This window comes from Lepidochelys kempii, chromosome 23 (assembly GCF_965140285.1).
Source record: "Lepidochelys kempii isolate rLepKem1 chromosome 23, rLepKem1.hap1, whole genome shotgun sequence".
Lineage (NCBI taxonomy): Eukaryota > Metazoa > Chordata > Testudines > Cheloniidae > Lepidochelys > Lepidochelys kempii.
Window position 1 is genome coordinate 2,150,130 of NC_136402.1, and position 27,622 is coordinate 2,177,751.

At 55.5% G+C, this 27,622-nt stretch overlaps 1 protein-coding gene across 1 annotated transcript; it reads left to right on the top strand.

Annotated features, from left to right (window-relative positions):
• On the top strand, window positions 1-26,898 carry CAPN12 (calpain 12). The gene is made up of 21 exons (XM_073322387.2): window positions 1-228; window positions 7,233-7,302; window positions 7,863-7,984; window positions 9,173-9,306; window positions 9,691-9,859; window positions 10,525-10,607; window positions 11,508-11,582; window positions 12,366-12,440; window positions 13,158-13,324; window positions 13,910-14,088; window positions 14,993-15,004; window positions 15,493-15,701; window positions 16,898-16,940; window positions 19,347-19,400; window positions 20,417-20,474; window positions 21,380-21,444; window positions 22,379-22,447; window positions 23,065-23,143; window positions 24,573-24,689; window positions 25,737-25,795; window positions 26,872-26,898. Exons 1-21 carry the CDS (start codon window positions 1-3, stop codon window positions 26,896-26,898), a joined length of 2,094 nt encoding a protein of 697 aa, XP_073178488.1.
• Window positions 26,899-27,622: the final 724 nt, after the last annotated feature.

Genomic DNA, 27,622 nt, shown 5'->3' on the forward strand with positions numbered 1-27,622 from the left:
ATGGCTTCCCCGGGGATCACCGTCCGCCTCATCGGCGACCCCAGCGCGGGGCCCCCCCAGGCCGCCCCACACTGGGGGCAGCGGTACCAGGAGCTCAAGAGGCAATGTCTGCAGCGGCGAAGCCTCTTCACCGACCCGCTCTTCGACGCCGTCCCCAGCTCGCTTGGATACTGGCAATTCGGACGTGGGTCTGAGAATATCCAGGGGCTGGAGTGGAAGAGGCCCCAGGTAGGTCAGACGCTTTCGCAGCCAGCCAGCGCTCCCTGCAGGCAGGGCGCCGGGGTCCCCCTGCCACTGGCCCCCTCCCTGAGGAGAGGCAAGATGTGAATCCCCACGAGTCTCCCGAGGATGGGAGGATGCCGCACTGCTGCCTCTGTGGGGTCAGGAAGCAAAGGGAGCCAGGTGCAGTGGGTGGTGTTGTTAGCGCCTAGTCTCCCCGGCTGAGATCAGGGCCCCGTCGCGCCGGGCGCTGCCCAGACCCCAGCCGAGATCAGGGCCCCGTCGCGCCGGGCGCTGCCCAGACCCCAGCCAAGATCAGGGCCCCGTCGCGCCGGGCGCTGCCCAGACCCCAGCCGAGATCAGGGCCCCGTCGCGCCGGGCGCTGCCCAGACCCCAGCCGAGATCAGGGCCCCGTCGCGCCGGGCGCTGCCCAGACCCCAGCCGAGATCAGGGCCCCGTCGCGCCGAGCGCTGCCCAGACCCCAGCCGAGATCAGGGCCCCGTCGCGCCGAGCGCTGCCCAGACCCCAGCCGAGATCAGGGCCCCGTCGCGCCGGGCGCTGCCCAGACCTCAACCGAAATCAGGGCCCCGTCGCGCCGGGCGCTGCCCAGACCCCAGCCGAGATCAGGGCCCCGTCGCGCCGGGCACTGCCCAGACCCCGGCCGAGATCAGGGCCCCGTCGCGCCGGATGCTGCTGTCACGGAGTCCCCGGGCGATGCTCTGGAACTGCTCCCCATGAAGCCAGGCAGGACTCTGGGGCAGTCGCCTTCCTGTGAGCAGCCTGTCTTCAGGACACAAAGCTCACCCGGCTTCCACCTTCCTGGGTCTGACCTCGGAGCATTCAGCATCCTCTGCCCCTCCGTGCGCTTCCCCCCAGCGAGTCCACTCAGGTGGGGCTCCTGGGGAAGCCAGAGGGTCCTGCACCCCAACTCCGCAGTCAGACGTGACTCTCAGCCAGCCAGTAAAACAGAAGGTTTATTAGACGACAGGAACATGGTCTAAAACAGAGCTTGCAGGTGCAGAGAACGGGACCCCTCAGCTGGGTCCATTTTGGGGGGCAGTGAGCCAGACAACCACGTCTGCCCTTCACTCCATGTCTCCAGCCAGCCCACAACTGAAACTCCCTCCAGCCCCTCCTCCTCTGGGCTTTGTCCCTTTCCTGGGCCAGGAGGTCACCGGATTCCTTTGTTCTCCAGCCCTTTAGCTCTCACCTTGCAGGGGGGAAGGGCCCAGGCCATCAGTGGCCAGGACACAGGGTGTCGGTCATTCTCTGTGTCCAGACCCCTGCACACAACTGCCCTCTAGGGCTCTGCAGTGATCATATACCCTCATCCCTCCACCTAGATACTTAAGAACTGCACAGGGGAAACTGAGGCACCCCCACACTATTCAGAGAAACCATTAAGTACAGTCCCCCTTCGTCACATCTCTCCCCCCTTCGAGATCGAATTGAGCAGGGTCACTTTAGCCAGTGACCTAGGGAAGTTCAAAGCCACCAATGTTCCCATGGATGCCCCAGCATCTCTCCCATTCCTTAGTAGGAGTTACACCAGGCCCTTCCAGTTTCACGCCCTCCCTTAGGTCGGGGGTGGTTGATAGCACTCGCAGGCCGCATGTGGGAAGGTTTATGCGGGGTTTATGTGGCCTGTGCCCTTTGGCCACCCCAAAACACCAGGGGGTCAAACTGGGATTGGGTCTTCTCCCCAGCAAGCTGGCCAAACACAGCCACTTGGTTATCGGACTGTTTAACTTTCTTAACAGCTTTCACTTCATCTGAGACCTTCTCAAAGCTATCCACACTGGATCTTTCAACAGGAAAGTCAGTGGATCCATTTACAACAGAAAATTTCTGGTTGTTAGGAACTGAAGCTTTCTTGATTAAATCACTTTCACACCCTTCAGTTGCAGTAAACTGCTTGCAAAGACTCCATGAGGATTCCTTTCCCTAGGGCTTTTCTATGCAACAATTCACCCCCACAGAAATTCTGCTCTTACCCTCTTCACCTAGGGCTTGCTCTAGAGGAACACTTTCCTGAGCAACAACAGACTCTTTCTTGGTCTCCCTTACATCCAGAATCATCTCTGGCCCATCAGGCGGATTCCTACACAATCCCGGTTCAGGCAAACTCACAGACTTCCTAGATTAAAGGTCAGAAGCATTCTCCTTCCCTTTGCCACACACAAGTTCAGGAATCTTTTCCTTCTTGCTACAGGTTTCCACACCCTCAGTAGGTAACACAATCAAATCACCTTCAGACTCTCCTTGTGCCCTGGCTAGGATCTCACCCTGATTAGACAGAGTTGCAACACCCTTTCCCAACAACACACTAGCAACAGGCAAAATACAAGCACCAGAATTGTCTGGGCTCTGGGATTTTGCTAGGACACTAACTGGATGCGACCTAGTTACAGGGCCATTCTCCCGAGCAGACACAAACTTAGGACCCTTCCCTTCCTGGGCTTTAGCTGAATCCAGAACCAACTCTGAGACAACTGCACGACCCTCAACCGTCACAGGCTGAAAGGTCCCTTCTGTCTGCTCCACAGACAAAGAAGAGCCGGACACACTTTCTCCTTTCCCAGACACACAGCTTGGGATCTCATTCCCCTGGTCCCAGCACACAAGGCTGGTCACAGACAACTGCTTGGAGACCGGGGTAGCTCCCTCCACAGGCAAGTCAATACCCCTGACAGACACAGGCACGTTTCCTTCACTGTCCCACTTCTCCACCCAGCTAACAGGTAAGGTCCAGGGACACTCATCTTCCACTCTCCTCACCTTCCCACCCTGCTGACTAGACACAGCCATCAGATCACAAGGCTGCCTAGGCTCATCCAGACTTTCCTTACCCAGCACCTTGCCCCTCCCCACAGATCCCCTGCCCTGCCTGTGTCTCCCCCCACTCAGCTGGGGTCTCAGCTCCCCCCGTGCTCAGGGCTGCCCTTGCTGTCCCAGTGGGGGCAGGCAGCGAGCTCGCTGCTTTCCTCACTGCATCAGAGCCAGCCTGAGCCCCCTGAGCCCCCCTCTCCGGTGTGCAAGGTGGGGGGGGAGCATCTCTCTGTCCCACCCAGCCCCAGGGGTCTGGTTACAGGTAGGCAGGTAGCCTGAGCCTACAGCTCCTCCCCGCTGCTAGCCCAGGTCATCTGCATTTTCACTGACCATTTTCCTCTCCACCGATCGGTTCCCTGGATTCAAATTCAAATCCTTGGCCGTTACAGGAGCAGGGCCTGGATCCTGTCCCAAAGAGACACAGTCACCCCACAAAATGGGGCTCGCAGCCGATATCCTGGAGAACCCCAACAACCAGCCAGCCCCACCCCTCCTGGGTCTGCACAGGGATCTGGGCCATAGGCAGGGCGAGGGGCTTCGTCCCTGGGACCCTCACACAGCCCCTCCGCATCTAAGGCTGCACCACCCTGGGCCTGACAACAGTCCCAGGATCTCGCCACCCCAGGAATGTCTCCCCATTGACCGTCACCTTCCTCTCCCACTGGGGGTCCAAGGGGCCTGGCCCCAGGAGACTCCACACAGACATATAGGCCGGGGCCAGGAGTGGGAGCCTGTCCACCTCCCCACCCATCTGGCTGACGGAGTCTGTGGCCTTGGGACCCAGCAAGGGAGCTAGACACAGGGGGTTTTCCGCAGGGTCCCCCTGGTTCAAATCACTAGCCTGCTCAAAGGCAGTGAGGTGGGCATCCCCCCCTCCTTAACTAGGGGCAGCAATTTAGTCCCGAGGTTCCCTGCGGAACTGGCCCCCCGGGGTCTATCCCCACTCACCCCGGGGAGGTCCCCTAGGCCTCTCCACTCCCCCACCGCCAGTTCATGCTGCTGCTGCTTCTGCAGCTCTTTCTCGGGCTCTCGCTGTCTCTCACGGTCCTCTGGCTCCCTCGGACTCAGCTCCAATCCCGTCCGTCTCGATCCCCTGATGGGGAACCTGATCGTGAAGACCCTCGTCTGGTTGGGGACAGTAGTCTTGGGGATGCCTGGCTACTACTCCAGCTGCTCCCAGATCCTGCTATAGCCCCATTTGGGGTCAGGAATCTGTCCCTTAGAGCGGTCATCCTCCTCCAGCTGCACGATGAACTGTGCTTTGGTGAACTTCCCAATGCTCAACCCTCCCTTTCTGCACAGGGTTACAGTGTCCTTCTTAAGGAGACGGTGACAGGCCATCACTCCGCTCCTCCCAAGTTGCTGTGGACTCACAGGCCTGTGTGCTCTCAGCTCCCCACGGTTTCCAGGGAGAACCCCTCGTGTGCCAGCCCTTCTCGAGGTCACCACCTCTCTGCCAGGGTCGAGTGGCAGACTCCTCCACCCCTTGGACCGCTCTCTGCAATCCCCCGCTCGCTGCAATCCCCCGGGGAACCCTGTTACTGCAAAAGTCCTTCTCTCTCCCAGGGCCAAGCCGCAGGCTCCTCCGCCCCTGAAACTGCTCACCGCAGTCCCCAGGGGGACCCCATTACTGCACAGTCCTTCTCGCTGGTCACACACTCCCAGGGGTTAACCGCCCCCCGAAACCGCTCCTCTCCTCTTCAGCACGCCTGGTCCTCATCAATCCCCCTTCGTTTTACTGCTTCCCAGTCACTTATTGCAGGAAGCGCCATCCATGGGGTGCAGTACATCTCACTTCTGCCACCAGTTGTCACGGAGTTTGCAGGCAATGCTCTGGAACTGCTCCCCATGAAGCCAGGCAGGACTCTGGGGCAGTCGCCTTCCTGTGAGCAGCCTGTCTGCAGGACACACAGCTCACCCGGCTTCCACCTTCCTGGGTCTGACCTTGGAGCATTCAGCCTCCTCTGCCCCTCCGGGCGCTTCCCCCAGCGAGTCCGCCCAGGCAGGGTCCTGGGGAAGCCAGAGGGTCCTGCCCCCCAACTTCGCAGTCAGACGGGACTCTCAGCCAGCCAGTAAAACAGAGGTTTATTAGACGACAGGAACATGGTCTAACACAGAGCTTGCAGGTCCAGAGAACAGGACCCCTCAGCTGGGTCCATTTTGGGGGGCAGTGAGCCAGACAACCACGTCTGCCCTTCACTCCATGTCTCCAGCCAGCCCCAAACTGAAACTCCCTCCAGCCCCTCCTCCTCTGGGCTTTGTCCCTTTTGCCGGGCCAGGAGGTCACCGGATTCCTTTGTTCTCCAACCCTTTAGCTCTCACCTTGCAGGGGGGAAGGGCCCAGGCCATCAGTGGCCAGGAAACAGGGTGTCGGCCATTCTCTGTGTCCAGACCCCTGCACACACCTGCCCTCTAGGGCTCTGCAATGATCATACACCCTCATCCCACCACCTAAATACTTAAGAACTGCACAGGGGAAACTGAGGCACCCCCACACTATTCAGAGGAACCATTAAGAACAGTCCCCCTTCGTCACAGCTGCCCAGACCCCGACTGAGATCAGGGCCCCGTCACACCGGCCGCTGCCCAGACCCCGACCGAGATCAGGGCCCCGTTGTGACGGGCGCTGACCAGACGCCCACCGAGACCAGGGCCCCGTCACGCCGGGCGCTGCCCAGACCCCAACTAAGATCAGGGCCCTGTCGCACCAGGTGTAGACACACCAAGTGAGAGAGTCCCCACATCTAAGCTGAGCAAGGTTAGTCTTGTGGTTAAGACACTGGATGTGGACTCAGGAGATAGGGTTCAAATCCTGGTTAACTGCCTCCGGCATGTCCTTGGACAAGTTACTGCATCTCTCTGGGCCTCAGTTTCCCTAGCTCCAAAATGGATCCCTAGGAGCTAGTGCAATAAGTAACCACAGCGTCTCGTTCATCGGGAATTGGGACGGCAGAGGGGTGGCTGCAGCAGCCCTGGGCACAAACAAAGCTGTCACTTAACAGGGCAAGAATGCAAGTCTCTAATTAAGAAGGTGACTTGTTTTCTTCGCCTGGAGCTCTCTTCTCAGTCCCTGTTGCAGTATAGGCAGAAGTGTAGCTTCTAGGTTGTTTGCTTTACGATTAGCCAAATGAGAAGTGATTTGTTTCACTAATCAGAAACCGGAGTCGGGCAGAGGTTAGGCTGCCTATTCTTCCTGTACCCAGGTGTGTCTCGCAGTGAGTACTGATCATGAGCTCGCAAGCGCTCCGACTGCTTGAGGCAGGCTCTCACACCATTGTCAAAGGGATCCCAGTACCGAATTGAGTCCAGACCAGGGCTTGAGTTCCACGCAAGATGCGCTGGCAACGATTTGGCCTGGGATGGTGGAAATCTTGCAAGCTCAGCTGCAAATGGGAAATTTCCCATCAGCTGGAATGGATGAAAGGTCCTGAGACCGGCCTAATGCCCCCCCGCCCTCCACATCCCATCTCTACTGCGCCCCCACAAGAGTGGCAAGTCGTTTGCGGCTGAAGCTACGGTTGCTAGTGAAGAATGCACTGTAAACAGAGGGATGGGAACAGGGCTAGATAGCTTTCAGATGAGAACACTCAACATCTGTAGTGTTGCCCCTTCTTCTGCCGCTAGTATCCTACTACTGACACCACTGTTGCCCCTGTGCTGAATGGCAGCAGGTGTCTGGAGCCCGGCAGTTTGGCTTCCCATTGCAGGAGAAATCACTGATGTGGAGTGTGTGTCTATTCTAGGTGTAACTTGCTTTATTTACATCCATGCCCCAGTCTTGATGTGAGATGGTCAAACAGCATGCAGGGTGATACCTTGTCCTGGGAATCATAGACCAACACCAAAGCTCAAGGAGCAACTCTGCCTCAGGAACGGACACTCAACAGTGTGAAAGGCAGAGCGCAAACTACCTGGCTACTCTCCCAGCTCCCTCTCTCCCCAAGCTGCCGCTACACAAAACCCTTGTGCAAACCCCAAACTACACAGCATGTCTGCATGAGACTCAAACCCTGCTCGCACACTCAGAACTCGGAAGACTTCATGTAACAGCGCCACCTGGTGACGCCTGCCCTCGCGGTATAAAAAAATGACAGTCAACCATTCATTCCCCTCCTGCTGTAGAATATCCGTGCTGGACTCTGCTCCTCAAGCCAGAAAGCTCCCTTCTCTATTCTGTCTTGCAGGAAATCTGCAGGTCCCCAAAGTTCGTAGAAGAGGAAATGAGCCGGACTGATGTCAAACAGGGCCAGCTGGGTAAGCACCTTCTCCTCCCCTTCTGAGCGCCCTGCACGTGGTTTCATCTTCCACCTTCGACAATGCGCAAAGAGGTGGGCTGCAAACTTAGCCCTGCCGACAGAGCCCTCACGCCACACGTGGGCAGTAGCTGCACCCTCACAACTGCTGTGCCTTTCCTGTTGGCCCGGAGTGGCACACGTGGGGGACAGCCCTGCTCTCCAGTGGCTAACCCACGTACAGACACAAGAGAGAATTTCCCTGCAGTTTCCTGCCACTGCCTGGACAAATCTTACTGAATTAAACTACATTCAATATGGTTTAACATAAGCACCTTAGGAGCTCATTGCATTAGAAATGCCAGCATTTGTGTGTTATTGCAACAGATTAATGCAAACCTTGGAAAGTGTGAAGAGCTTCCAGGGAAACAGCTTGCTAACTAGGTGAACAGAGTTCTGTGGGATGCGAGTCCGTCTCTGAGCCAGCGCAGCTGGTTTAGCTGAAGCTGTTAGCACCAAAGGTCGTGGGTTCAAATGATCCAGTGCAACAGAACAGTCCCAATCCACTCACCCCTCCAACAGGCAACTGCTGGTTCCTGGCTGCAGCTGCGTCTCTCACCCTCTACCCACGGCTCATGCAGAGGGTGGTACCCAGAGAGCAAAGCTTTGCACGAGAGGGCTATGCTGGCATCTTCCATTTCCAGGTGGGTTGCCCGACCTGCGGGACCAAAAGGGGGCTGGTCAGAGGAGCTGGCGGATGGTGGTAGACAGAGGGGGTATTTCCCCACCTGGCCGGGGGGGGAGGTGGGGTGGCTAGGGCAGTTGCAGGATCGTAGCCTAGGCTGTGCATTAGGAGTGAAAGGGAGCCTTTACTTCAGGGTTGGCACATTGCGGGGCCCCAGGTGCCAATGCGTTAGGTGCTGTCCAACCTCAACGCAGAAAGACCAAACGGACGAAGGGTCCGATTGTCAGAAGCGAGAGGCACCCACAGCTCAGCCCTGGCCACTTTCCGCACCTCTTGCGTTCTGCTCCATGTCACTCCTTATGCTGTCATGGAAATCTCTCGCTCAGGATGTGCTGTTCACCTTCTCCTAGCCCCTAGTCTCCAACTCCTCCCCCCCAATTGTTTCCAATCTCCCCTAAGTAGCAAGCAGGGTCATTCAGGTTGAGCTCCCAAGCATGCGATGTCCCAGCAAACCAGTGTCCCCTGCCCCCGCCACCCAAAGCATCAATCGGGACTAAGCCAAAACCTTGGCTCTGAACAACCTCAGACGCATGGGGAATTTGGCTCAGAACTTCATGGCACTGACCAGTGGTGCTCTGTGCTGGAGACTTTCCAATATGAGGGTGCTGCTGTGGGGCCGATCCCGGATTGAGGGCCTGACCAAAATTTTTCCATCAAATGCCCGAAAACCTGAAATATTTTGATTTAAAAAATTGCCACCATGGTGCCTCATGGGAATTGTAGTTCCAGGGTCTCATGTGCCTGTTCTCCTGCATGGCCAGGGCTCCCAGGTTTGGACTACATCTCCCAGGATGCATCACCATCTTGCCTCTTCGAGGGCGTGTTTCATAGGCCTCCCTGGCCATGGGGCATCATGGGAGATGTAGTCCAACCAGGGGGATTGGCCCATAGAGGAGACTAGGAACACAAGGTGACTGAACAACTCCTCCCATAAGGCACCAGAGTGGCACTGTTGAATGGAAAGGCTTCAGTTCAGTGTTTCTCAACCTTTTGGATACCAGGGACTGGCTTCTGCCTTCCTAAACTGGATCAGGGAGATCTCAGGGACCAACACTATTAGGCTTAATTGTGGAGTCACTGACAGAAACGTGTTGGCCTTTGGGTCCGGTAGCAGCATGTACTGTGCTAATGGGTTCTTACTCTCCAGTTCTGGCAGTACGGGCAGTGGGTGGATGTGGTGGTTGACGACCGGCTGCCTGTGAAGAACGGAGAACTGGTCTTCGTGCGCTCCTGCCAGAGCAATGAATTCTGGATGCCCCTACTGGAGAAAGCCTATGCCAAGTGAGTTGGCTCATCCCTGCCCTACAGCCGGGTAGCTTTGCCCCCAGCCTTGCATTGCCATGAGGCTACGTAGCTGGGGAACAAAGCAATCCTTGGTACTGATGTCGTACTGGCTGGCCAGAGAACTCAGAGAGCCGAGAAAAGGGGGAAAAGTTCATTTTCCCAAGTTGACAGTGGGGGAAACTGAGGCACAGAGCCTGTCCAAAACCACACAGTCACTGGCATAGGCCCCAGGAGTCCTGAGTCCCAACCCCCCCTGCTCTAATCCACCAGACCCCACTCTCCACCTGCAGCTGGGCACAGAACCCAGGAGTCCTGCCTCCCAATCCTGCATGCTCCCTTTCTGTTTCCCCTTCCCACTCACTGCCCCAATATCTGTTTCAGGCTCAATGGCTCTTACGAGGCCATGAACGGTGGGTACATGAACGAGGCCTTTGTGGACTTCACGGGCGGGGTCGGCGAAAGCTACCAGCTCAAGATGCCCAACCCAGAGCTCTTCAAGGTTATCCGCGTGGCCCTCAGGAAGAGGTCTCTGATGGGGGCACACATCAAGGTGAGTGTAGGGAGAATCTCTCCTCTCAGCAGCTGATGTAATGCTGGGCCCCCGGTGGAGCACCAGGAGCAAAACTTGAACCCAGGACCTTGGGATCTTAACCAGCTCCTGGCATGTGTGAGGGTTGCACTTCTCCTGTGTGGTTCTGGCTCCTTCTAGTGGTGGCTGGGCCACACAGCTGTTTAGGAGCCTACTATGATGTTGGCTACCAGACCTACACAGACCCTGACCGAAATCAAGGCTCCCGTTGTGCCAGGTGCTGCAGATACCAGCCAAGATCAGGGCCCCGTCGGGGCCGGGCGCTGCCCAGCCCCTGGCCGAGATCAGGGTCCCCCATTATGCTAGGTTCTGTAAAATGCAGAGTCCAAAGAGCTGACGTTCTACAGACAAGACAACAGGCAGGATGGGGAATGACCCAGCTGAGTAGCAGAGGTGGGAGTAACACCCTGCGCTCTGAGGGTCCCAGTGCACAATCCTACCCACCAGCCCGTGCTGCTTGCGGTTCTAACCCGGCTGGGTTTGGCACACACCGGGGGCGCTTGGCGGGAGTGGGCGTAGCAGGCACGGCAAGGGGACCCCAAGTCTCTCAGCGGAGTACCTTGCCGTAGCGTAGGCAAAGCCTGATTGGGGGGGGGTGTTTCTTCCCTCTCCCCTAGATCTCCCAGAAAGAGGACATGGAGGGACTCATGCCAGAGGGGCTGGTGAAGGGACACGCCTACTCCATAACGGCTGCTCGCAAGGTGGGCCCGTAGCCACCCCTCCTTCCACTGGCTGAGGGAGCACAGAACGTAGTGCCGGGTGGCGCTCGGGGATTCTGGGGGCAGAGACACAGCCTGGTTAGCTCTGTGAAGCGTATCGCAGGAGCCCCCAAAGGCCCCCAACGAGATCAGAGCCCCATCGTGCCAGGTGCTGCACAGACAATCCCTGCTGCAGTGGGGTTCCACTGTAAACCAGGGAGCCGGCCTGGCCCGCTGCGTCGTCTTCTTTGGGCGGCCACCCCTGGCAGGTGATCAGGCAGTGCAGCGGGGAGATATCCTGGGGGGCTCCCCGCCTGCATGTGGATGTGCAGGTCACATGATACTTTGGTGAGAGCCAACGGGCTGGAGGGGGAGCTGGGCCCAGCCTGCACGACAGGACCTGCCGCTGCGGGGTGGGTTTGCTAACTGCCCCCTGCCAGGGCATCCCACCCCTGCCCCCGTGACAGGCTGTCAGGACTCAATCCCCCCCGCAAAGGATTTTAGTACATATTGTCTCCCTCTGCTACCTTCCAGTTGCCCATCACTGATCTAACTAGCCCACAAAATTCCCATTATACAAATGGGGAAACTGAGGCCAGGGGAGCTCCAGGCAAGCGCCTCAACCATCCTTCGATAATTACCACATCACCGTAGCACCTGGGAGCCTTTCACAGCGCAGAGCCCCACAGCGCTAGGCGCTGTACAAACAGAGAACAGAAAGACAGACTGGGGTACCGGCAACGGATAACACAAGGGTTGACAGGTAGACACAGACAGGGCCCAAGGAAACAATGAGCCATGACTGGTCAGCGTGATGGGCCGGGCAGGGTCCCAGCAACCTTCCTGAATGCCGACCACATGCCACGATTCAAGCCTGTTTCCCCGTGTGCCTTTGTACAGCTGGATCACAGGGGCAAGAAGTTAAAGCTGCTGCGGCTGAGGAACCCCTGGGGAAAGGTGGAGTGGAACGGCCGGTGGAGCGACCAGTGAGTGTGGGGCAAAGAGTGGGGTGGACCCGAGGGGCACACCAGAGTTTTAATGAGGAACACGACAGTGTTCTGACAACTGCTTGCAACATACATCACCCCCAGGCTGTGTTACTTTATGGGTGAGCAGCGATTACACCCAGGGTCTCTGCACTAGGAAACACAAGCCTTCCCAGCCTGAGCTAACAGACCCAGCTCCGTTAGCTTAGTTTCCCGTGCTCACTAGCTCGTCACCCCTCTGCAAGCAGCAGCGTACGGGGCGTTGGGGGGCTAGTTTCCCACTGGAAGAGAAATCAGGGATGTGGCATCAGGGAATGTTCTCAGTACAACTTATTTATTGACACTAGACATGCCAGTCCTGGAGCAAGGCTGGTCCCACGCGGCACTCAGGTGAGCCCCTCGTTCAGGGATCTCAGCCCCACCACGCGGTTCCCGGCTCCACCCCCAAAAGCTGACTTGAGTGAGGGTGGAGCGCAAACTCCCCGGCTGCTTGCCAGAGGGCCTCAAAATAAAATTAATGACAACGCGGTGTTTCTTCAAAGACTGAACCCTTGCTCACACACGAAGAACTTGTAAGGCTGTGTGAAACCTGGTGACTCCCCCCATCACAACTACATGCCTGGAGTGGGACTCTGCATCTCAAAGCACAAGCCTCAGCTGCCAGAGCTAAAGGACCTGAGCCAGTAACTCTGGGGCAGGTGCAGGGTCTATATGGCCCAGACACTGGGTGGCAGAGTCCCGGGTAGCACATCTAACCCCTGCACCCTTCTCCTCTCTGCTTAGCTCCTCGCTGTGGGCAGGGCTGGATCCCCAGCTCCAGAAGAGCCTACAAGTGAGAAAGGAAGACGGGGAATTCTGGTAAGAGACCCAGCCCCACACACAACAAAGGGGACTATTTGGGGGAGCTGATACCGGGGTAGGAAAGGGCAGCGCAGGGCATGTCAAGTATGACAGGCGGCGCTGTTTTGCATTACTAGTGTTATTACCAGTAGCATTATGGTAGTGCCCAGGCCTCCGACCGAGATTGAGGTCCCTGTTATGCCAGGCGCTGCAAAGACCCTGACAAAGATCGGGCCCTATTGTGCTGGGTGCTGCACAGACCCCAACTGTGATCAGCGCCCGCTTTGTGCTGGGAGCTGCCTCAGAGAAGTTACAGTTGAAATAAACAAACGTTGGGAGGGGAAACTGAGGCACAGGGAGGGGACGCGCCTGGCACAAGATCACCCAGCAGGTCAGTAGCAGGGCTCAGAATAGAACCCAGGTCTTGGGGCTCCCCGTCTGGTGCCCTGGCCTGCTAGATGGAATCCCTGCTATTGCACAGGGATGCAGTAAAGAGACAGGCTAGGCCACGTGTGAGTCTCTACAAGCGTGGGGAGAGAATGGGGCCCAGTCCCCAGCTGGTGTGTAAACTGGTGCAGCTCCACTGGAGTGGACAGGACTGAACCGATTTCTGCCAGCTGGGGAGCTGGGCCGCTGGATCCTGCTCAGAGCCAGGTGCTCCAGGGCTTCCTGACAGACCAGTACTAGATTGTGTCTGCACCTCTCTGCTCTCTCTCTGTCTGTGTCAACGGACAGGATGCAAATGGACGAGTTCCTGCGGTACTTTGACGGCCTGGAGATCTGCAGCCTGACTCCAGACTTGCTGGAAGAGGAGAAGGAGGTCGCCTGGAACGTTCACTCCTTCCAGGGGCGCTGGAGCATCGGCTATACCGCCGGCGGGTGCAGGAGCTCGGGCCTTCGAGGTAAAGGCCTCTGCCCGAAGGAGGAGTGGGGAGAGGGACTGGCTCATGAGCCCTCTCATGGTTAGGTCAGGGTGAACAAAGGCTGCTGATCCTCAGCCTGAGCCCCACAGCTTGTCCCCACTGAGAAACCCCCCTGAGACGGAGCACAGAGAGAACTCAACATGTCAGCTGGCCCTGGAATTACAGGGGGCTGCGGGTCGGGATTGAGGGGCTGCAGCAGATCCGGGGGGGTGGGGGTGGGGCAGGGCACAAGGAGCCCCTGAAGGAGCCAAGCGGCTGTGTATGGCGGGGGGGCCTGCCGGCTGGTGCACACAGGGGCCTTAGGGGCAGAACCTGGGATGGGGTTGGGGGATCAATGACTAGGCAGATCCACAGGGCCTTTTCCACCCACAGCCCCCCACATGGGCTGGGGGGAGTGGATGCAGCGGGGGGGGGGGGGCTGTTGCATGCTGAAGCAATTGCAGGGATTCCTAGGGGTGGGGGAGGTTCTTTGCCCCCCCCAAAGCATAAAGAGCAATGTCACCTCCCCCTCTCCCCCTTTCCCCCCACGCCGATGCTGAGACTGAACTGGCCTCGCCCCCTCAGACAACTTCTGGATGAACCCCCAGTACAATGTCCGCCTGCTGGAGGCGGATGAGTCCAACCTGCGGAAGCAGCGCTTGGACCCCAGCTGCACCCTGCTGGTCTCCCTGATGCAGAAGGACCGGCGCCAGGGCAGGAAGAGGGGAAAGGACTTTCTGCCCATTGGCTTTGAGATCCTGAAGGTAAGGGCTGACCCCGGGAAGTGTAAGGGGCCCCGCTCCGCCCTGGGGTCAGCCGGAGCACCTCCCACTGAGCTCACTGGCCCAATACACCAACCCTTCTCTGCCCACCCAGCGGGCTCCATCTAGCTCCTTGCTGGGGCGTCCTCACCCACGGAGAGTGACAGCCCCAAGGGGGTGCCAGCGGCTATGCTACCCGCCCCTGGCCAAGGGGCTTGGGGCAATTGTCCCGCAGCGCTTGGATTTGCAGTGACAGCCAAGGGTGAGACCCTGGCCCCCTTAAATCCAGAGGCAAATAATCCCCCCAGAAGAGTCAACCCTGGGACTGGGGTCAGGGGCGAGGAAGGTGGTATTAGCAAGGGGGATTTTGGGTGCTGGGAAGTGGGACAGGTCAAAGAGGAGTGAGACGCCCCAACTGAGGTCAAGGCCCCCTCATGCTGGGCGCTGCCTGGAACCCCACCAAGATCGGGGTGCCCGTTGCACCAGGTGCTGCGCAGAAGTCAAGCGAGACAGCCCCTGAATAGACGGAGGAAGGAGTGTTCTCCTCCACGCGACAGGCGGGGAAGGGAGGCCCAGAGAGACGCGAACTGACCCCCAGTCTCCTGCTTTCACCACAAGGCTGCGGCAGCCTCTTACGGCTTCCTTGAGAAGCCCCGGGCAGGGCAGGGTGGTGCTGTAAGGAAGCTGCCTGCTCCAGTCAGCGGGAATGGAGCAGGTTCTGCATCCCGCTGGGAACCCCGATGCTCCTCGTGAGTGACGCTGTAGGGACATGGTGTGCGCAGCCCCCTGTCAGAGCCTGCTCTGTGTCCCAGCGGAGGGAGCAGAAGAGCCCTGGGGAGGGAGGGGAGGACCACAGAGACCACCAGGGTTTCTTGCTCAGTCGCTCTCTGCTGTTTTTCTCTTACAGATGCCCAAGGAGGTAACTAGCGAGAGAGAAGCTGGGCTTTCCATCAGCCCTGGCTCTCCGTGCATGGGCCAGACTTTCATCCCAGCTTGTGGCCAGGCGGTTGATTCGCAGAGGTTAAAACACGGGGATGCTGGTGGGGACGGCTCAGAGAGCAGCTTGGGCCATGTTGGGAACTGCGGGAAAGATCAATGAATGGGATCTAAAAGGAGTGAACAGAGCCAGATCCCCGGGTGGTATAAATTGGCGTTGTTCCTTTGGGTGCTGTCAATGGGGCCAGATCGCCAGCCCATCTAAACGGGTGTCACTCCATTGGCTTCCCTGGAACTCAGCTGGTTTGAACTGGCTAGGAGGCAAGCAAACCCAATACCTCTGCAACAACTGGAGCCCGCCCCAGCAGACTACAAGCCCAGTCACTGACCAAGTTCCACACTGACTGGCCCAGACCCTCAGAGTTATTTCGGCACCCAACTCCCACTGATTTCAGACCCATCTCCCCGCAGTACCTGGAGCAGAAGACCATGTCCCAGAGGAGGGCGCTGCTCCAGCCTCTCCATGCTGTGTGTTGGACCTCGCACATCCCTATGAGGGATGTCACCGGCCGCTACAGGCTGCCGCCAGGGGATTATCTCATCATCCCCAGCACTGGCTACCCGATGGAGGAGTCCGATTTCATCCTGCGCATCTTCACGGAGAAGGCACACAAGTTCCTGTGAGTCCCAGCTCCCTGACACCCACGGGCCTTGCAAAGAGAAGCCGTGAACAGGGGTTTGCACGGTGTGGGCTTGGCGCATCCAGTTTAATAGTGCTTTGCACTTTGACGCCCATCGACAGCATGGCTGAGGGGTTAAAGAAGGGACTGGGAGTCAGGACTGTGGGGGCCCTGCCCCAGATGTGTTGGGGAGCGGTTAAGTTAACAATGGGGGGCTATGACTCCTGGGTTCCATTCCCAGCTCTGGGAAGAGAATGGGGGCTAATGGTTAGGCTGGGAGTCAGGACTCCTGGGTTCTTTTCCTGGATCTCCAAGGGAATATTAGCTAGTGGTCAGAGCACAGGGGCTGGGATTCAAGAGACTGGGATTCTTTTCCCAATTCTTCCCCCATCTCCCAGTGTGAGCTTGGGCAAGTTGTGTCCCTGCTCTGTGCCTCAGTTACCGCATCCCTACAATGAAGTTAAATACCTAGGTCACCAGAGGGGGTGTCTGATGTCTAATCCACGTTATACAGCAGCCTGGTACCTCGAGGCGCTGCATGCATTTCCCATCCGCTGCATGGCGATTCTTTTCAACCCCTGCCACTGCAGAGTGGTCTCCTAACACTGGAGCTGGGCAAGGGATCAAACGGGGTGTGGGTGTGGTCCAGTGGGATAGCGCCCTCTATCGGACACCAGTGCAATGGCAGCAGCAGGCGGCGTGGCACAGTTTAAGGCCTCAGATCACCAATGCATTTTAAGCAAGCGCTTAAATCCATCCCTGTTTCGAAAGCACATGCTTAACTTTAAGCACGTCTAAGCGTATTAAGCATTTGCTCAAGTGCTGTCCCAGAGAGGGCTGCAACGCTGACTCTAAATGGCTAAACAAAAGGAAGATGCTAAAGAAGAGAGAGAGAAGGAAAAGAGTAAAGAAAACAACCCGATACTGGGAGGAAGGGATAAGGAGATTCAATTCCCAGGGCTGCCAAAGCGTTCCTCTGTACCATGGGCAAGCCATTCACAGCCTCACTTCCCCCGTCTGTACAATGGGGAGAACAGCACCTCCCGACCTCACAGGTGTATGAGGATAAATACACTAAAGAGGGTGAGGCGCTCAGTTCTCCAGTAACAGAGGGCCATCGATCGAAGAACCTCAGATAGACAAATACTGAGTGCCCATCTTAACAAGCTATTGTGTAATATTTTTGTGACTTCCAGGGAAATCAATGATGAAATCAGAGCAGACATGAGACCCCCTCAGGTAACAGCATCTCGGCTAACTTACTGTGGACAGTCACGCTTACCAGTGAAGCACGTTCCATCCCAGCATCTCAATGTGCTTCCAAGGAATTTTCAACACCGTCCTTTCCGCGTTCCCAACGCAGGGCTAAGTCCACTCGCTGGTGAAACACACCTAGCCAGGAAGCACAAAAACCATCAGCCAGCAGCTCTTGAGAACATTCTGCAGGACAAACTCAGCCACTATACATGTGGATTCAGGTGGAGGAAGGGGCAGGGGGTGGGCGGGGTCGGGGAAGGGAGCCTTCTGAAATGTAGCCAGGGTTGTTCCTGGCTGAATGCACGCAGCTGCTGTTAAAGGGATTTATAGATGAACATAAGCCAAAGCTAAGAAAAATAGCAGCCTTTCTTCCGAACTGTAGGTGGCTACACACTGCAATCAACGTGACCACAAGTGTACAGAGGGAGTCGTGCGGACACAATGTTGGATAAACGATATTAACACAGGGCTTGATCCAAGGCTCATTCAAGCCAATGGGATTCTTTCCATTGCCTCAAAGCCCTTTGGGGTGATCCCCTCCGAAAGGAGAATTTAGAGGGTGTGGAATGAAACCAGAAAAGGGAAAAACTAGGGATGTTCTTAATGACGAGACACTACCAGACTGTGCAATTGCTCTTTGCTTCCATCCCGCAGTGGCAGGGTTGGTAACTGAAGCTGTAATTTTTAAGACATTTTGATTTCCATGTAAATCAGGCTGAGGTCAGTTCAGCTCATGCTAACAAGCCTAAGCCAGATGAATTCCGGCTCAGAAATCAGGCAACACTTTCTTAACCGTGTGGGTGATTAGCCACTGGGACAAACTCCCAAGGGGAGTTGTCGTTTCTCCATCTCGCGGTGTCTTCAGATCCAGACCGGACACCGGAAGAGATGCGTTAGCCAAACATACCTTGTTGGGCTCGGTACAGGGGCATCTGGATAAAATGCACTGGCTGGCCAGTGTTATGCAGGAGGTCAGGCGAGATCCTCTAAGGCACCTTTTGGCCTATGAAAAGAAACCAAAACAAGTGTTCACACAGGTCGGTTAATTCAGGTAATTCACCACCTCTTGTCAGTCAGCGTGTCGACACTGGTTTTAGCGTGGGAACCTCCTATCTCTAATTTAATACAAGTCATGGCACTTGGGCTGCCCCTTTAGAGTACGGCTACACGGCAGTAAAAGCCCTGCAGCACAGCCGTGGCTGGCTCAGGTCGGCTGACTTAGGCCATGGGGCTAACGGTTGCCGTGTAGATCATAGAATCATAGAATATCAGGATTGGAAGGGACCTCAGGAGGTCATCTAGTCCAACCCCCTGCTCAAAGCAGGACCAATCCCCAATTTTTGCCCCAGATCCCTAAATGGCCCCCTCCAGGATTGAACTCACAACCCTGGGTTTAGCAGGCCAATGCTCAAACCACTGAGCTATCCCTCCGCTCCCTGATGTTCGGGCTCAGGCTGGCGTCCAGCCCCTGAGACCCCGTGAAGGAGGAGGGTCCCGGAACTTGGGCTCCATCCCAAGCCTGAATGTCTACACTGCAATTTTTAGCCCCATAGTCCGAGCCTGAGGCAATTGATCTGGGCTCTGAGAAACAGTGAGGCAGGGTTTTTTACTGCAGTGTAGACATATGGCTAAGGGCCAGAGAGCTGGGGCTGGCCAGTCCTGTCCTGAAGCAGCACCCCTTTAAGAACAGGGCTTTGGGCCTGGCAGAGGGGAGTATCAGGCATCAGCGAGGACTGGGAAGAGTTGCCAGGAGCAGGGAAGCCCTGGCAAGGGAGACTCTGGTTCAGTGGAAAGTTAGTGACTGGATTTATGCTGAACTGTCCTCTGTCTGGGTTTGTTGAAGGTGTCGGTGCACCAAGACTCTGGGTGTGGTGTTGATTTTCTCCAAAGCTAGGGGGACCAGCCAGCAGCCTACAGTGCTCTTAAACCAAAATGTCCATGCACAGATAGGCACCAAAATAACCGGCGGTGTGAATTACAAGGGATCTGGTTCCGGTTCATGTGTCAATAAGCCCCAAATGGCTGTAAGGAACCGAGTGCGGATTTGTGCATTGACAACCCATTTGCCCCCCATCTGCAGCAGGTTAGAAATGCAAAAGAGAAAAAACAGCCCTAGTATTTTCCCTCGGAGGGACTAAAAACCTAGGAATGATCCGAAACTAAATGGAAAATTGGGGGCATGGTTTTTCCTCAGCCTTTCACGCTGGGGTAGCTTTCCTACCACGTCTCACCCCAATGATCCCTCATTCCTTGGCCCCCTCTAGCGGCACCCAGAGCAGAGCCTCTTGTGTTGCAGGCAAAGATTCCACCGAGTTTCTTCACAGGTGAAAATATTTTAGGCAAAATGCCACAGGCAGCTGGCCTGAAAACCTGACCCTCTTTCCCCAGAGAATCCCCAATGAGGAGGAATTCGAGCAAACCTTCCTGAAGCTTGCAGGACTGGTGAGTGGGGTGGGGAGGATCCTGGGTTTGAATGTTTTGAATGGGATGGGTTATTGGGCTCTTTTTCTACACAGCTGGGCTCTGGATTTCCTACGAACGCTTTGATTTGCTCTTGGGGCCAAGTTCTGACCTCAGATGAACTGAACCCACACAGGGGTTGCAAGGATGGAAAAGACAACTGGCTATTTCCAGTGTTCTCTATGGGGGGAAATCAACCAATCCAATGGTATTTGTCTGCCCCCCATTAACACAGTATCTGAGCACCCCATGCTCTTTCATATAGATTAGGGTTGTTCAGCTTAGAACAGAGATAGCTAAAGGGGGTGGTGGTGGGATATGATAGAGGTCTAGAAAATCACGAACGGTGTGGAAGCAGTGAAAAGAGAAGTGTTATTTGCCCTTTCCCACAATACAAAAACCAGGGGTCACCCAGTAAAATTAATAGGCAGCAGATTTAACACAAACAAGAGGAAGTACTTTTTCATGCAATGCACAATTAACCTGTGGAACTCATTGCCAGGGGTTGGCCAAAAGTATAATGGGGTTCAAAAAAGAACTGGATAAGTTCATGGAGAACAGATTCACCAATGGCTATTAGCCAAGATGGTCAGGGACACAACCCAATGCTCGGGGCAACCCTACACCTCTGATTGCCAGAAGCCAGGGGTTAATCGTTCCATGATTGCCCTGTTCTGTACACTTCCCCTTAAGCTCTGGTATGGGCCTCTGTCAGAGATAGGATCCTGGGCAAGATGGACCCTAGTCTGACCAAGTGTGGCAGCTCTGATGTTCTCATCCCTACCTCGCAGGGGCTGGTAGGAGGAAGTGTGATTACCCCTATTGTACAGTGGGGAAACTGAGGCACAGAGAAGCTAAGTGACTTGCCCAGGTTGACACAGAGTCTGTGGCAAAGCAAGGAATTGACCCCAGTACCAGGCTAGCTCGCTGACCCCTGGACCATCCATCCCGCTTCTGGGAAACCCCATTTAAATCCACTTGTGTTGCTTGGTTGGCAGGACAAACAGATCGACACTGCCAAATTGCAGGATATCCTGAACAAGGTCACGGCAAAGCGTGAGTGTCCCTGCACAATCACCTCTCGAGGGAACCAGGGAATTGGTTCTACCTTCCCTGCACTCCTTAGCCCTGCTGTCCCAGAGAGGAGCTTTAATCCCAAAACATCCCCGACTCTGTCTGCAACCTCCAATGGACTCAGCTTAGAGGGTGGAAAGTTGGCCTGTCCCAGGCTTTCTCCCTCTCGAGACGGGAAAGGGTCTGGTCACAATGGAAATAAAACAGTTCAGCACCAAGGGAGCCAGTGTTTGACCAGTTCAGACAGGACCTGTCCGGCAGGTGTCTCTGCAAGTGGAACACTTGGCCTTTCCCCCTTGCGAGGTAAGGTAGTACAGTTCTCCTCCTTTGAGGGATGGGGAAACTGAGGCACAGGAGAGGGGAAGTGACATGCCCAAGGTTGCACAGGCAGTCTGCGGCAGAGGCAGGAAGAGAAGCCAGGAGTCCTGGCTCCCAGTCCCCTGCTCTAACCACTGGACAACACAACACACTCTCCCCCGCAACCCCTCCAGTCACCATGAGCGAAGAATATCGCTCAGCAGTGGTGACTCCCAGTCCCCTCTCTCTAACCATTAGGTCACATACCGTCCCAGCAGCAGAAATTGAATCCAGGAGGCTTGACCCCCCGCCCCCCGCCGCCTGCTCCAACCACTGTATAACTCCCAACCCGCTCTGTGGAATCCACTTCCTTCCCTGAGCCAAGGACAGAACCCAGCCGTCGTAACTCCCAGACTCCCCTGTTCCAACCACTAGACTCCCCTCCCCTCCAGGAGCATGGCAAACACTTCAGGCTGCTTCGGTGCCTCTTGACAGCTGCAGGCCCAGCAAAGATGATGGGCCAAACCCCCGTCTTGCCCACCGTTATGAGATAAGCCTTTATCTAACATCGCCACATGCTTACCTTGCAGAGAGTCAACTGAAGACGAATGGGTTTGGCCTGGAGCTCTGCCAGAAGATCATCCAGCACTTTGATGTATCCTTTGGAGAAGAAAACTAGGGTGGCAGATGTTAAGAAAAAAACATCACATGGCCCAGGACAGGGTAACCCCACGACGAGGCCCTGGCATGAGGGAACTCAGCTGTAACTGGGATAGCAATGCTCAGCCTCCGTCTTCTCTTGCTGGCAATGCGTATTACAGATCAAAGGGGCAGATTGTCCCGTATCTTCCGATTGTGTGGCTCTTCCACTGTTCTCTGGAGCCGGCCACTGTTGGAGATGGGAAACTTGAGTAGCTGGTTCCCTGGTTTCCGGCAATTCCTATGTTTGCTCTATGGGTGGGTTTGGCCTGAGCTGAGCCCCAGAGCCGCCTGGGAACAGGACCTCACTGGGGAGGAGGGAGCTGTTTGCATGAATAAGGAAGGGGCAGTGCCTCTGGGGTCCGGCTCTCGTATGATGAAGGGATCTTAGGACTTTGGATTGCCAACCCTCCTGCTGGGAAACCCCATCAATGAGCTCAAAGTGCTAATCCCACTTGGGTCAGTGGGGTTTGAACCCTGGACCTAGAAGCACGTGCCTACCAAAGTGTGAGCTAAAGAAGTTTGTCCCAGCTCCTCAGAGGTACTAAGGCACCAAATTCCCATTGAGATGTAGGGCTTACAGCCCACAGGCGTGAGTTGTAGTAGCCTGATAACCTAGGATGGGTTACCCACAGGTAAAACTGTCCAAAGAGCCACGTTCACCTCATTGCGGAGGATACCCCAATGGGGCTCCCCGCTCTGGGCGCAGCCCACAGACACCAAGCTCTCCATTGCCCTGTGAACGGGGAACGGTGGTGGGAGAACAGGGGAAGTTGAGACAGGCTCCCCTTTGCTACAAAAGCCAGCCGGGTGGGAAACAGGAATCGGAGAGAGCTGCGCATCTCCTCCCGGCGCAGGGCTGGTGTTTTCCCTTCACTGAGCGGCATCAGCACAGCAAGACCGGCAAACTGACGCTGCCAGAGTTCAAGCACCTGTGGAGCAAAATTAAAGAATGGGAGGTACGCATGGTGGCAGAAAGTCACAGGTTCGAGTCCCACCCCCCCAGAGTGACGCAGCGGCTGGGTTATTAGCCATGCTGCCCTTCCGGAGAAGCAAACAATCCCCATCTCTGTAGGCTGCCCAGTAAAGGGGCTCCAGGGGATAGGGGAAGATTGGTACTCTTCCAAGCTCTGCCCTTGCGAGTCACCAAAATAAGGCATCGCTCACAGTACGTTGTATGGCTCAGTGAACCTCCCTCCCCGTTCTTAAATCAGTGACGAAATAGTTATCGGACACCTAAATGATCACTGGGCCTCTGCGTTCACCCTTTCCCGAGAGGGACAGAGGCAGTTCACACCTCTCTGAGCTAATGCCTCTGGCACTGGGCTTGATCTTCAGAGCTGCCAAGGGGTCACAACTTCCAGCCAAGTCAGGGAGAGCTGCCGCTTCCCAGTGCTGACTGGGGTCAGAGACCCACAAAATGCACTGACCAGGGGGCTGCATGTGGATTGGGCTCCATGTGAAACCCTGAATTAGATTCCTCTTGGTGCTGGCCTCTGGCTCAGGGATGGGGCAGGGTGTGATTTTAAGCCCGTGTACTCTCTTGGATCCTAACTCTTCTGCTCCCATTTGACAGGCTGTCTTTATCGAGTACGACGTGGACCTCACAGGGACAATGAACATCCATGAAATGCAGCTGGCGCTGGATGCAGCAGGTAAGGAGAGGGGCGGTGTCAGGAGTTAAAGGAGAGCAGCAGGGAAACGGTTGGGGCTCTGTGACCTCTGTTGGGATGCAGGAACAGCATTGACCACGCCTGCCAAAAGGGTGAAGCCTCAAAGGTGTGGAGGGGTCTAAGGGGAAACAGCAGCTGGCCAGCTGCGGGGGACACTGCTGCAGAGGGATCAAGGGGGGGCCCCCCCGCTGTGGAACTCTGCTCAGACATGTGTGAGGATAGAGACAAGGCATACGGTCAGAGAGCTACCCTAAATGGGGGGGGGGGTGCAGATCTGAGTGCAAAAATGGGGCTTAACCCTCTGATAAAAAGACCTGGAGGTGTCCCCCACCTCCTCCACCCCGCAACTTGGAAATGCTGCCACCAATTTCTGAAGCGTCGCAGTCATTTCTCAAGCTCAGGAAATCCTGGCCACTGGGGACAGGGAGGAAAACGTGGGGTGCTTGCCTGACCCGCTGTGCAATAGAGTCAGCAATCCTCGAATCAGAGAAACGTCGGGCTGGGAGGGACCTCGAGACGTCACTGAGGCTGGGCCGTGTAACCCTAGACCAGCCCTGACCAGGGTCTGTCCAATCCAGTGAAGGGGATCACACAACCTCCCTTGGAAGCCTGTCCCAGAGGTTTACTCCCCTTAGGGTTAGAAAGTTTCTACTTCTATCCAACCTAAATCTCCCCTGCTGCAGATTAAGCCCATCACATCTTGTCCTCCCTTCAGTGGACACGGAGAACAGCTGATCCCCACCCTCTTTATAACAGCCCTTCCTGGCTATTCTCAGGTCCTCCCTCAGTTGTCTTTTCACAAGACTAAACATGCCCAGTGTTTTTAAACTAGGACCAGGAGCCCACACTCTCAGCTCGGTCATGGACCTGTTGGGGGCCTGGGCAAGTCACCCTCCTCCGCCTCTGTTCCCCTCCCCTGTTTCCTCTCTTTAGACTGGATGCTCCTGCCAGGGCTGTTCGTACAGCGACTGGCACAAATACAAGCAGGAAAAAGCTCTGACACCAGGAGTGCTAAACATTAGCCCCAGGAACTGACCCAGGGCCAGGTCATGAGCACGATGCTTTCATCTTCCATTCAAGAGTTCAAAGCCATTTAGAGTAATTAAATAGGGATTCTCTTAACCTCACTGCCTCTTTGCCTCTCTGTGAAATCAAGTAACTTGCAAAGGTCACAGTGCTCTCGAGTCCCCACGGCTGTGCTGTAATCCCTAGACCATACAGCCTTTCCAGGACAGGAGGCACCCACTGAGTGCCCCCAGCTTCGAGTAGGTGTCTGTTGAGATATTGAGGCGCGTTAAACTGGAGAAGACAAGATCAGCCTGGGTAATAGCTGCAACAACAAGCCCCGGTGAAAGTCCGAACACCGTGTGAATCTCAGACTTTCATTGTCCTTTTCGCCCTTTGCACGCAGGTTTCCACTTGAACCACCAGCTGAGGGAGGTCATCACAAGCAAATACCGCGACTGCTACCTGATGATCAACTTCGACAGCTTCCTGTCCTGCATGGTGCAGCTGGAAGCCATCTTCAGTAAGCACCGTCTCCAGCTAGGCTAACAGATGATGAGCAGCTCCGCCGCGAGTGGCTGTGCGGATCCACGCCTCTCCAGCAACAGAGCCACATGCACAAATCACATGCTAAGAACACCCCAGTGTCAGCAACCATTCGTAACCCATCTTCTCCCCACCTTTCCACTTCATCCAATCTGTCTCCTCAGAACAAGTCAGGAGAAATACAGCCCTTGCAACATGCCCCGGTGGTAAACCGGGTGCTAGCTGGGGGAAGGAGAAGAGATGTAAAATGGAGAATTTTAAAGGGGGCTGAAGGGGAGGAGAAGAGGTTTGAATCCCATGCAGGAGATTCAGAGATGTTAAGATCAGAATGGATCATTCTGACCATCCCAGTCTGTCCCTCCTGTACAGCACAGGCCAGAGATCTCACCCAGTGATCCCTATAGCGAGCCCAGTTTCTTGTTGAATTGGGGTGTGTCTTGTAGCAAGAGATGGGAAGCCAGCATGAGACCAGGCAGCAGAGGGGAGACACTGGAAGAGCAGGGCATGAAGCTTTTGCTCCATGTATTAATCAGTGGGTAACTCCAGCTGCTCATTTAAGAAGAGGATTTAAAAGCAATCTGTGTGGAGGGCCACATGGTTTTGGAAACAGATCTAAACTGGAACAATGGCTCAGAACACTCCACTTGCTTGAATGTTATGGGCATGCGATGTCAACTATAGGGCACGATGGAACTGCTGAATTTAAACACCGTGGAGTCAGTGATGCAAATTGGGATGTAAGGGCCGAACTTCAGGCTCCTGTGTGCAACAGAGACTGATGTTCCCTGGGTCGGTGTCTCCATTCCGTGCTCACCGGGCAGCCGTTGACACCAGTGCAAAGCGACCACGCCAAGTGCCACCAATTCCAAATGGCAGCACTTGACACCAGCTTTGCACTGGTGCAAACGAGTGTGCACATTGCAGGGCAGAGGAGCATCCTACTGTGTGCACGCAGGCATTGGGGTGGGAGCGTTACGTGGGCAACAGCTGCCTCCTAAGTCTCGCTTTCTTTTGGTTGTGGCAGGGCAGTGCCGAGCGTATGACAAAACCGGTGATGGGATGATCACCATGACGCAGAAGGAGGTGAGAAGCATGGGTTACTGTCTCTCGCTCATAGCGGCTGCTGCTCTTTGCCCCAATGCCAGGCACTGAGCCGAGACCCCTATTCCTTCTGCAGCAGCATTGAGTAAGCCTGAGGCTCATGCTCACGAGCTTCTGTGTTCCGGCTGCCCTGACCTGTTGTGCTGTACCATCTCATGCTCCACTGCTGGGTCTGGTCGGGATGGGCATGCACCAAATCATCCTCGTAATCCCCCCCTTGTCCTGTCCTTCAAGAGAAGGCATTCGGAGCACCTGTTTAGCAGTGGAAGGAAGAAGGGCTGGTTTGAGCCAAGTAAAGTGCAGACAGGAGCAGGACAAACTTCTCCCACTCAGCTCTGCCGAGTGCCAAGCTACTCCTGGGTCTCTAACAGCTTGGCCGCTACACCTCAATCCTGACACCTACTAGTACAGTTCGGAGATTGCCACACGCAGCCGTGCTGGTGCTCCTCAGTCCCAATCCGCAGCCCCCACTGCTATCTCAGCCCAAGTCCACCTGCAATCCCAAACCACAACCCCTCTCCCCTTCTCGTCCCGTTCCGGGCTTCTTCCCCACAGCTGTTCTTAACACCCTTGGTCCCAATCAGCCTCCCATCCCTGCTATTACACTCCTGCCTCCACCCCACCACCTCTACTGATGTCCCTCAATCTTGGCTATTCCACCCCAGGCTTCCGACACACAGATCTACCAATGCTGTCCATCACCATACTGCCCTTTCGGGCTTGGGCGTATCTTGGACAAACCGTGCCAGCCATTACTCCGGTGGCAAAGGACTAGCATGTTTACCCAATGCATCACTCAGCCGCCACCGTAGGGCCCCGCTGAACACTCTGCAGTGGGTAGAATTGCTTCCTGACCCACCCCAGAGTATAAAAAACGCTAGTGAAATTCTGCCCCACCCCTTGCTTTTCTCTTTCCTATGACCCATGCAACCATCTTTCCTAAAGCAGCTTCCAGTGGGGGGTTCTGTTTGGCAGCACTTATCTTGACACACAGCATCGAAGATACACAAAGACTTGGGTTGCCTGCTAAATGGTTCGGTTTTGTTTCTGCCTTTCAGTGGCTGGAGCTTGCTACCCTCACCTAACCTGGAAGAACGGACAGAATCGTCTCCCGGGAGGATCAGCAACAAATACCTAACAAGAGGCAATAAAAAACAAACAAACATCAATTAAGGGGGATGCATTAGGAGAAATTGAATAGATAATGTTGCACTAATCATTTTGCACTAATCCATAGCATTCAAGGCTCGAAAGGATCATTAGATCATCTAGTTTGATTTTCCGTATCACACAGGCCAGAGTAGTTCAGCGTTATCTCTGTATTAAGCCAAATAATTTGTCTGGCTAAAGTCTCTCTTCCAGAGAGTCAGCCATGATCTGAAGTCTTTAAGAAATGCAGAATCTGCCACTTTCCTTGGGAGTTCATTCCCGTGGTTAATCACCCTCCCTGTTAATCTCCCTTCCTTCTAACTCTGATTTGTGTGGATTTAACTTCCCGCCATTCGTTCTTGTTCCGCCTGTCTCTGCTAGATTAAAGAGCCCTTTAGCAATATGAAATTTTCTCCCCAGGAAGGTACTTATACACCATAATCAAGTCACCTCTTGATCTTCTCAATACACTAAACAGATCAACCTCCTTAAGTCTCTCATTGTAAAGTGTTTTTTCCAGCCCTGGAATCATTTTTGTGGCTCTTTGCACTTTCTCCAAATATACCTGGACTGGTTCATCTCTTGGGATGAAGCAGGTTCGATCCTAGCTCTGCAGACTGCTCTGCTGGGGCATGGCCCTGCCTTTTCCACATCCCTTTT

Excerpts from the sequence above, each read along its gene's own strand:
- CAPN12 (XM_073322387.2), top strand. The coding sequence starts at position 1 with ATGGCTTCCCCGGGGATCACCGTCCGCCTCATCGGCGACCCCAGCGCG. Across the intron at positions 11,583-12,365 it reads AACGGCCGGTGGAGCGACCA|CTCCTCGCTGTGGGCAGGGC; the intron begins GTGAGTGTGGGG and ends CTCTCTGCTTAG. Across the intron at positions 24,690-25,736 it reads GCAGCTGGAAGCCATCTTCA|GGCAGTGCCGAGCGTATGAC; the intron begins GTAAGCACCGTC and ends TGGTTGTGGCAG.